A 10000-nucleotide genomic window follows, 5' to 3' on the forward strand; every position below is an offset into this window, starting at 1 on the left:
TCAGACCAGGTGAGACCACGTCTCAGACCAGGTGAGACCACGTCTCAGACCAGGTGAGACCACGTCTCAGACCAGGTGAGACCACGTCTCAGACCAGGTGAGACCTGCCACCGCACGGTTACAGCTTAATAATACATTTACATTTTAAGCCCCTGACCCACCAGCCAGACGGCCGGCCGTTGGCAGTAAAGCCAGTCGGACTGATCAGTCTCCTCGAGGTCCAACAAGTTCCTCAGAACTCACCGAAGAGACGCAGACCTGAGTGCACGTTCTGCGTGTGCGCGAGACGTAATACAAACAATGAAAACCAGAAATGGGTCTGGCTGCTCCAGCTGACGGATAATGGCGGCTTGTTTGAACTCCGATCTCATATTGGACTAAAATAGTTCACCGAAACGTGTTTCTGAAAACATTTGAAGAGAGAAATAGGCCGTGCAGCTGCTGAATCTGTCTTCATTTCAGATCAACAAAGGTCAGTTAGTCAAAAAACAACAAGAACCGTACAGAACCAAAAACCGTGATAGGAACCGAACCGTGGGTTTTGTGAGTACCACCCCTATATCGTATCTAGATGTTTGCACAACAATTCCTATGATATCCTATGAAATGAGGCGGCCGCCGGCCGGTCACGTGACTACAGAGCTCGTTTCAGAGGCCCTTACTGTTGAGATTAGCCGACAACAACTGAGCATCATGGGACGACAGTAGTTGAGTATCGTCACCAAAAGGACTAGTTTAGATGAGAGAAAAGATGGTGGACATTGTTAGAGACTGAAACTGTGTCACTGTGTTTAAGGGTACGGCACCCCGGAACCTTTATTAATTAACCCAGGTTCCCCCAGGGACGTGAAGAGGGGTACCCCGCTAGGGTTGGGCATCGTTTGGATTTTAACAATTCTGATTCCAATTCTGATTCTTCCTGTTGATTCCGGTTCTCATCGACTCTCGATTAGATTCTTTGAGGGTGGAGTTGAAACGGGTCTCATGCTTATTTCACAAATAAGAGGAAAGTTTAATTTTGGGTCAATGGTCGGTTGCAGTTTTACAGCTTTTTCAACGTAAAATAAAGCCAGACTAGAGCGCTGCTTACTGAGCTCCAAGGCTGCAACACAACAAGCGCCTGGTCGCTACGGAAACCAAAACTTAAATTTGGAACCCATGATCAGATTTGAAACCAAATCCTCCAAACGATTCCAATAAAGAAATGATTCCAAGTAGGAATCGGTTCTCGATGCCCAACCCTAACCCCGCCCTGTTGACATGTGCTGCTACCTGCGTGTTTTTCTACCTGTCTATGTGCTGCACACGTTAAGTAAAGTCCGTTAACCGCTTAAAGTGTGCGAGCATTATTAACCATCTAAGGTTATAACAGACATGAACACCTGTTTCCTGTGTTTTAGGAGCCCTCCCTACGGAGTTACCGTGCCTGACTTCATGGCTTAATGACAACAGGCTGCTTTATTCAGTGCTGTTTAAATGATTGTAATGCTCTCACCTGTCCTGTGTCTGTGTCCCCAGATCAGCATGGCGTCTCTGTCTCTGGTGGAGGAGTTGCTACAGAAGCCTCACAGGGACATTCTGGACGTGCTGGTGTTGAGTTTCCTGCTGACTCGGAGCTACCTGTCTCCAGCTGCTGCAGGACAGGAGGACAGACAGGCAGACAGACAGGCAGACAGACAGGCAGACGCACAAGAGGACGGCGAGGACAGCGAGTGAGTCCACACACTGTTACATTACTAATTATAAATACTTATCAGGCAGACTGATCATGAAGACAGTTTACAGAGTCCTAAAACCATACGTGGAGTTTGCGGGGGGGCAGGGGGCCCCCCCTGGCCCCCCTGGCGGCTGAAGCGGGTAATTGCATTGTTTCATGGCATGACCAGATATTTTATAAATATTTTAAATAACACAAAACAACTGAATTGTGGTAGGTAATACATCTGATTCCATATAGCCTAGGCCTACTGCTTTAGTAAAAAAAAATATTTTTTCAGAGCTCTGGCTCTCACCTGAGACTATTGTTGACGCATATGCAGGACGCAAAAAACGAAAATGAATGTTGCACTAGTCTGGACATGTTACCATGCCAACGTTGCAATAAAGGTTTCCTAAATGCCATGTATATAAATTTGCTGTCAGCTTACTAATTGATTGCGCGTTTTGTGTAGATTTGGACTTTTATACGTTTTTATTCCACATTGTTTAAACGGCGAGGAGGATCTACTGATCGCTGTGGATTACTTTTTTCCGTGTCATTGGATTACGGCAAAATACGGATCTTATTTCTTAACGTGTCTTAACGTTTTATGGTGTGACTGCGCTTGGTTTCTGAGTTTGGAGAGCATCTCAACAGACTGGAGGTCCAACACTGAGTGTTCACTGTTACATTTTAGTTGAATTTAAGCGTCTGTCTATTACATTCCCAGACAGCCGTGCTGCGATTGGATTTCATAAGGGCGAATTATTAAATTGTTACAATGTAATTTAAAATCTTCTTTAAAAATAAACATATATGTTTATTTAGCATGTTTGTTTTGTCCATATGTGCTCGTGCTGTGTTCCCCAAGTGGTAGCCAGCTCTCAGCTTCTACAATGAGTTTTTTTTTTTTTTTTTTTTGCCCCCCCCCTGGCTCGAATGTCAAACTCTGCCTATGCCTAAAACCTGTGTGTGTGTGTGTGTGTGTGTGTCCTAGTGGTCTGGAGGAGGACCCATTCTTCTCTGACAGCTTGTCGTTGTCAGACAGTCAGCTGCTTCCTCCTCCCTCTGGTCTGGGATCAGCTGCTGACGTTGTCAACAGGTAACACACACACACACACACACACACACACACACACACAGACATATTGCCATGCTTTTTTATTATTATTATTATTATTATTATTATATTCAGTTTTGTGTGGACTGTGTAATTCCAGATAAACATATTAAAGTATTTCCCAGCGACAAACCATGGCTAAATAAAGAAGTTAAAGTAGCATTAAAAAGGAAAAGGGAAGCTTTTGAAGAAGGGGCTATGGCCCAGATGAAGGTTGTACAAAGGGAGATAAGGCATTTAACCAGTATGTGTAAGCATAAATATAAACTACAGATTGAGGCGAAGATGAGGGGTAATGACTTAAAACAGGCATGGCTGTACACACTGATAGGGAAGGAGGTGAGGAGAAGCCACATTAACACAAACAGAGATGACCTGACCCTTGCAAATGAACTAAATACCTTTTATGCCAGATTTGATACATCAGATTTCTCCTCAGAGCGTAATTCTATCAGACAACAACTTCACTGTGCCCCCCCCCGGTTGTACCAGCTGAGGAGGTGCAAAGACTCTTCAAAAAGATTGATCCAAAAAAGGCAGCTGGTCCTGATAAGATCCGAGGAAGGGTCCTAAAGGAGTGTAGGGAACAACTTAGCCCTATATTTGGGCAGCTTTTTCAAATCTCTCTTGACACACATTACATTCCAAAGGCCTGGAAAACCTCACTGATAGTGCCGGTACCAAAAGTGACAAAACCATCTGCCTTACATGACTATCGCCCAGTTGCCTTAACATCCATCGTAATGGAAAGTCTTGAGAAGATTGTCTTAAAACATGTTCTAGGAGATGTGCAAGGGCTTATTGACCCTCTACAGTTTACATACAGGACAGAAAGGAGCACTGATGACGCCCTATTGTATATGCTCCATAATATTTATTGTCACCTTGGTCAGCCCAAACGATATGTACGTGTGTTATTGATAGACTTCTCATCAGCATTTAACACCATTAGGCCTCACATTAAGATGGAGAGGCTAGTGCGGCTGGGAGTGCACAGTGACGTCATCAGATGGGTTGAGTCCTCTCTGACTGAGAGGGCAGTGTGTCAGGGTACATGAAGCAGGGTCTTCTCCCATTATTACAAATAGAGGTCGACCGATAGTGGATGTTACCGATAGCGATAGCTAGGTTGGGCCGTATTTGCCGATAACCGATTAATGGACCGATAGTATTTATAACTTATACAGTTGACAAAATACATACATTGTTTCAAAAAAAGTCCAGACGCTTTTGCCAATAATCAAAATAATAATGTCATATTTATTGATATTACACCCACAGCAATGCTACACAAGCATGTGTGTTGTCTAAAACAGTTCTCCTACATATTTGGAGTCATCCAGTGCAAAAATAAACATAATGAGCATTATAATTCATATAAAGGACAAACAATCTCAAAACAGTGACGCCATTCTTCTCTGTAGAACGGTTTAGAACGGTAACAGACGATCTCTGACCTGGAGGGATCTATCTCTCCCACTTTATACTATATATACATTTGTTCTCGCTTGGATGTCCATATAAGGCGTAATGTGTGACAGACCTGCCTTCCCATTGGTTGAAAACATAAACAAAGGCATCATGGGAGATCCCCTTGTCGGTAGCACCTACTGTCTATGGGTAGCACGGAGTTAGCGGCAGAAATGACCGAAAACGTGATGAATTATGGACATCAAGTGGATAGATCTTGGATGTAACAGTTTGGATTTAATGCTCAACAACCCTGAAAAAAGGCCCAAGTTCCAGGCTGGATAGAAAATCACCTGTAAAGGCTAGAAAGACACCAGAGACACCCCCGTGACGGCTAACTCGTTAGCTTTTAGCTGCAGCAATCAGTAAGTCTCTACGTTTAACTGTTATTAAATGATCTAAATATGAATCAGAGGTGCCGTTTGGGATCGTGGACGATCCTTTAGGGTTCTGATTCTGACATTTGGGTCGGACTTGTGTTTATTTTTGTCAGTGTTTTAACCGCTAGAGGTACGTTAGCCTACTGCTAATGTTTAGCGTCATCTCAGCCTCGATAGCAAACAAACAAACTGTTGTGCTGTTCTTTCTCTACTAATGCAGCATCTATTCAACAAATTAATATGTACTGTATACATACCTTTTTGCTGTCGATGCTTTAAACGCCATCTGATGTCAGCTTTCTCCTCAGCATGTTCTCTCCGTGCAGCGCGCAGTAACACGAGTCCAGAATAAACAACACGAGGCATCAGTGATAGTTTTTATTTCTCCTCTAGAGGCCGCTATTGTAATGCATGATGCCAGCAGACCCTTCTCGGCTCTCGCGTACTGTGTAATGAATGACAGCGTGCGCTTCTCAGCCGCTCCAGCAACGGATGCAACCATCGGTATGGATTTTTGCCGATAACGATAGTTCCACCAATCAACTATCGGTGCCTATCGGTCGACCTCTAATTACAAACACGGGGGCTCCACAAGGAAGTACTATCTCCCCCGTCTTATTTACCCTGTACACTAATGAATGCAGGAGCAACACACAGCAACATGTTAGCTGATGATACAGCGATCGTAGGTTTGATACGGGACAACGATGAAACCAACTACCGGGCTCTGGTAGATCAGTTCATAGGATGGTGCAGGTCCAGTTGTCTTCTGCTAAACACAAAGAAGACTAAAGAAATGATATTTGACTTTACAAGTGGGGGTCGACCCACCAGCAGATGACTATAGAGGGCAAGGGATTGAAGTGGTAGAGGAGTATAAATACTTAGGAACAATAATAGATGCTAAGCTATCATGGAATACCAACTCTGATGCCATCTATAGAACGGGTCTGCAGCCACTGTATTTTATGCAGAAGCTGAGACAGTTCAGAGTAGAAAAAGACATGATGGTTCTTTTCTATCGCTCTTTTGTTGAGAGTATTTTAACTTTCTGCTCCATTGTCTGGTATTTGTAATTACACAGGATAGTTAACATGATGTCTGGACTGAGTTAATTTCTCTGACTATGATCTGTGAATCCAGGGTGGTGAGGAAAGGAAAGTAATTTGCGGTGCTGGGCTACATCCCCTATTCCAGGCGTATGAGATGCTGCCATCAGTCAGAAGATATAGACTGCCGTCCTTACGAACCAACCGGGCTGCAAATCATTCATTCGGTCCAGCATCACACTGCTGAATAAGTTAGGGGAAATAACTTGATCCTTTCTGTGTGATAATACGGCACGCTGGTGTAATATTAAAACACCACTGACGATGTTGCACCTTACTATTGATAGCCCACTGGTGCTAACGACACTGCACTTTGCTATTTTATTATGATGTGGAGATATTTGGGATTGTGTATTGTGGTTGTGCGGGGGGAGGGAGGGTTTAGTGGTCTGTTGTCTGTCTGTCTGATGAGCTGTATGGTGCAAGATGAATTTCTGAAAGGATCTATCTATCTATCTGTCTGTCTGTCTGTCCATCCATCCATCCATACTTATTTACTTACTTACTTACTTACTTACTTACTTACTTGATGCGTGCTTCCTGTCAGGCTGAACAACTCCTCTTAGCCGTGTTATAATGACATCATACCTCAGCCTGTGGTCAGCTGTTGATTCATTATAGTCATTACATCACCCAGCCAGTAAGATCCAGGAGCTCTACCTGAGACACCGCTACACAATATACCTTCACACAACCAGCAACATGCTGACAAGTTAACACAAGAGTTTGTGTAAATTGCTGTGTGTGTGTGTGTGTAGCTTCCTGTGTTTAGTTCCTGTTCAGGTTCGATCAGCTCAGCTGCTGCAGGAGGGAGGCTACGAGTCATACGTCCACGACGCTCACACACTGGTCAGCACACACACACAGACAGACACACACACACACACACACACACACACTCACACACAAGATCTGATTGATGTTGTTGTTTCTGGTGTTGTTGACTTCATGTTGTGTGTCCTCCTGCAGGTGACAGAGTGTCAGTCTCTCTCTCTGTCCTGGGATTGGCCCATCGCTCCCCCCCCTCCCTCCACCGGTGTGGGGGGGGACTTCTTCGAGGGTCACCTGCTCAAAGTTCTGTTTGACCGGCTGGGACGCGTCCTGGAGCAGGTAGACACACACACACACACACACACACACACACACACACACACACACTCTTTCCAGCTCTCAGCGAAGGTGGTCACTTTTCTCTCCCTCTCCCTCCCAGGCCTACCCTGCTTGCTATCTTGTCTCGTGTTGTCTGTTGTTAACTTTTAGAGACTCTCCCTGCAAGGCTCCACAAATAACCAAAATCATGGAATTGATTAACTGAGATTTAACATAAATCTCTGCGCACCCATTACTCTGTGAAATATCTCACAAACTCTTCACTCAACACATGCATCAGTACAACAAGCGGTCCCTGAGTAATACGGTTTTGAAATTGCAACAAAATTTCTACATGGTCTACAACTTTATAATGTATTCTCTTGTAAACTATTTATGTCAGCACAGATATTTTTTGTAAATTGCTTAGCCAGTGTATTCCACCATAGTGGTTATTATATTGCCAGATTCCAGACAATCCCACTTACATATATATATATATATATATATATATATATATATATATATATATATATATACAGTGAGGAAAATAAGTATTTGAACACCCTGCTATTTTGCAAGTTCTCCCACTTAGAAATCATGGAGGGTCTGAAATTGTCATCGTAGGTGCATGTCCACTGTGAGAGACATAATCTAAAAAACAAAATCCAGAAATCACAATGTATGATTTTTTAACTATTTATTTGTATGATACAGCTGCAAATAAGTATTTGAACACCTGTCTATCAGCTAGAATTCTGACCCTCAAAGACCTGTTAGTCTGCCTTTAAAATGTCCACCTCCACTCCATTTATTATCCTAAATTAGATGCACCTGTTTGAGGTCGTTAGCTGCATAAAGACACCTGTCCACCCCATACAATCAGTAAGAATCCAACTACTAACATGGCCAAGACCAAAGAGCTGTCCAAAGACACTAGAGACTAAATTGTACACCTCCACAAGGCTGGAAAGGGCTACGGGGAAATTGCCAAGCAGCTTAGTGAAAAAAGGTCCACTGTTGGAGCAATCATTAGAAAATGGAAGAAGCTAAACATGACTGTCAATCTCCCTCGGACTGGGGCTCCATGCAAGATCTCACCTCGTGGGGTCTCAATGATCCTAAGAAAGGTGAGAAATCAGCCCAGAACTACACGGGAGGAGCTGGTCAATGACCTGAAAAGAGCTGGGACCACCGTTTCCAAGGTTACTGTTGGTAATACACTAAGACGTCATGGTTTGAAATCATGCATGGCACGGAAGGTTCCCCTGCTTAAACCAGCACATGTCAAGGCCCGTCTTAAGTTCGCCAATGACCATTTGGATGATCCAGAGGAGTCATGGGAGAAAGTCATGTGGTCAGATGAGACCAAAATAGAACTTTTTGGTCATAATTCCACTAACCGTGTTTGGAGGAAGAAGAATGATGAGGACCATCCCAAGAACACCATCCCTACTGTGAAGCATGGGGGTGGTAGCATCATGCTTTGGGGGGGTTTTTCTGCACATGGGACAGGGCGACTGCACTGTATTAAGGAGAGGATGACCGGGGCCATGTATTGCGAGATTTTGGGGAACAACCTCCTTCCCTCAGTTAGAGCATTGAAGATGGGTCGAGGCTGGGTCTTCCAACATGACAATGACCCGAAGCACACAGCCAGGATAACCAAGGAGTGGCTCTGGAAGAAGCATATCAAGGTTCTGGCGTGGCCTAGCCAGTCTCCAGACCTGAACCCAATAGAGAATCTTTGGAGGGAGCTCCAACTCCGTGTTTCTCAGCGACAGCCCAGAAACCTGACTGATCTAGAGAAGATCTGTGTGGAGGAGTGGGCCAAAATCCCTCCTGCAGTGTGTTAACCTGGTGAAAAACTACAGGAAACGTTTGACCTCTGTAACTGCAAACAAAGGCTACTGTACCAAATATTAACATTGATTTTCTCAGGTGTTCAAATACTTATTTTCCTCACTGTATATATATATATATATATATATATATATAATTAATTAAAAATTTTAAAAATTAAAAAAATTAATCTAATTAATTACAGACTCTGTGATTAATTAATCAAAATTAATCGCATACATAATTAACGGTGCCTGAACCGATACTTTTTAAGAAAGTAAAAAAAGAAAAGAAAACAAAGGTACTAAACAACAGTTGGTGACATTAAAGAACGGCTTGTTTATTGCTAAGGCCATATGGTCAAAAATAAATGATTTAATAATGTATAACAATAACAATAACTTATTTCACTAGTAAATTACTGTTGAACGACAAAAACAACCATTTAGGACATTTACAATAACTTCAAATGCACCACGAAGCTGTAGTTTACCAGTTTCATTGAACGCACCGTCTGTGTTGTTTCTCCGACGGCAGCTGCAGATTGTTACATCCTGGTGTTGAGTCCCAGTCCTCTACAGTAAAACACAGTCACACTTTACACCGTTCAGAGTTAGCTGTCAGCATTGGAACCGTGTTTAATCCAGCTACTAGCTAGTGGTAGGCTAATGTTAGCTGCTGTTGAGTATAGTGTTAACTAGCTAGCGGTAGGCTAACGTTAGCTGCTGTCGAGTATAGTGTTAACTAGCTAGCGGTAGGCTAACGTTAGCTGCTGTCGAGTATAGTGTTAACTAGCTAGCGGTAGGCTAATGTTAGCTGCTGTCGAGTATAGTGTTAACTAGCTAGCGGTAGGCTAACGTTAGCTGCTGTCGAGTATAGTGTTAACTAGCTAGCGGTAGGCTAACGTTAGCTGCTGTCGAGTATAGTGTTAACTAGCTAGCGGTAGGCTAACGTTAGCTGCTGTCGAGTATAGTGTTAACTAGCTAGCGGTAGGCTAACGTTAGCTGCTGTCGAGTATAGTGTTAACTAGCTAGCGGTAGGCTAACGTTAGCTGCTGTCGAGTATAGTGTTAATTAGCTAGCGGTAGGCTAACGTTAGCTGCTGTCGAGTATAGTGTTAACTAGCTAGCGGTAGGCTAACGTTAGCTGCTGTCGAGTATAGTGTTAACTAGCTAGCGGTAGGCTAACGTTAGCTGCTGTCGAGTATAGTGTTAATTAGCTAGCGGTAGGCTAACGTTAGCTGCTGTCGAGTATAGTGTTAACTAGCTAGCGGTAGGCTAACGTTAGCTGCT

At 43.5% G+C, this 10000-nt stretch overlaps 2 protein-coding genes across 9 annotated transcripts in view; one reads left to right on the forward strand and one right to left on the reverse strand.

Annotated features, from left to right (window-relative positions):
• The window catches only part of LOC116056993 (scavenger receptor cysteine-rich type 1 protein M160-like), a 1012348-nt gene that overhangs the window by 237548 nt on the left and 764800 nt on the right, over nucleotides 1–10000 (reverse strand). The gene's annotated exons all lie outside the window — the stretch shown is intronic.
• Nucleotides 1–10000, forward strand: part of fam160b2 (family with sequence similarity 160 member B2) — a 27879-nt gene that overhangs the window by 13524 nt on the left and 4355 nt on the right. For both annotated transcript variants that reach the window (XM_031309385.2, XM_031309386.2), the window contains exons 12-15: nucleotides 1519–1712; nucleotides 2697–2801; nucleotides 6537–6627; nucleotides 6748–6888. In XM_031309385.2, coding sequence (XP_031165245.1) covers nucleotides 1519–1712; nucleotides 2697–2801; nucleotides 6537–6627; nucleotides 6748–6888 — 531 coding nt within the window. The remainder of the gene's footprint in view (nucleotides 1–1518; nucleotides 1713–2696; nucleotides 2802–6536; nucleotides 6628–6747; nucleotides 6889–10000) is intronic.

The sequence above is a fragment of the Sander lucioperca genome, chromosome 2 (assembly GCF_008315115.2).
Source record: "Sander lucioperca isolate FBNREF2018 chromosome 2, SLUC_FBN_1.2, whole genome shotgun sequence".
In the NCBI taxonomy this organism is placed as follows: domain Eukaryota; kingdom Metazoa; phylum Chordata; class Actinopteri; order Perciformes; family Percidae; genus Sander; species Sander lucioperca.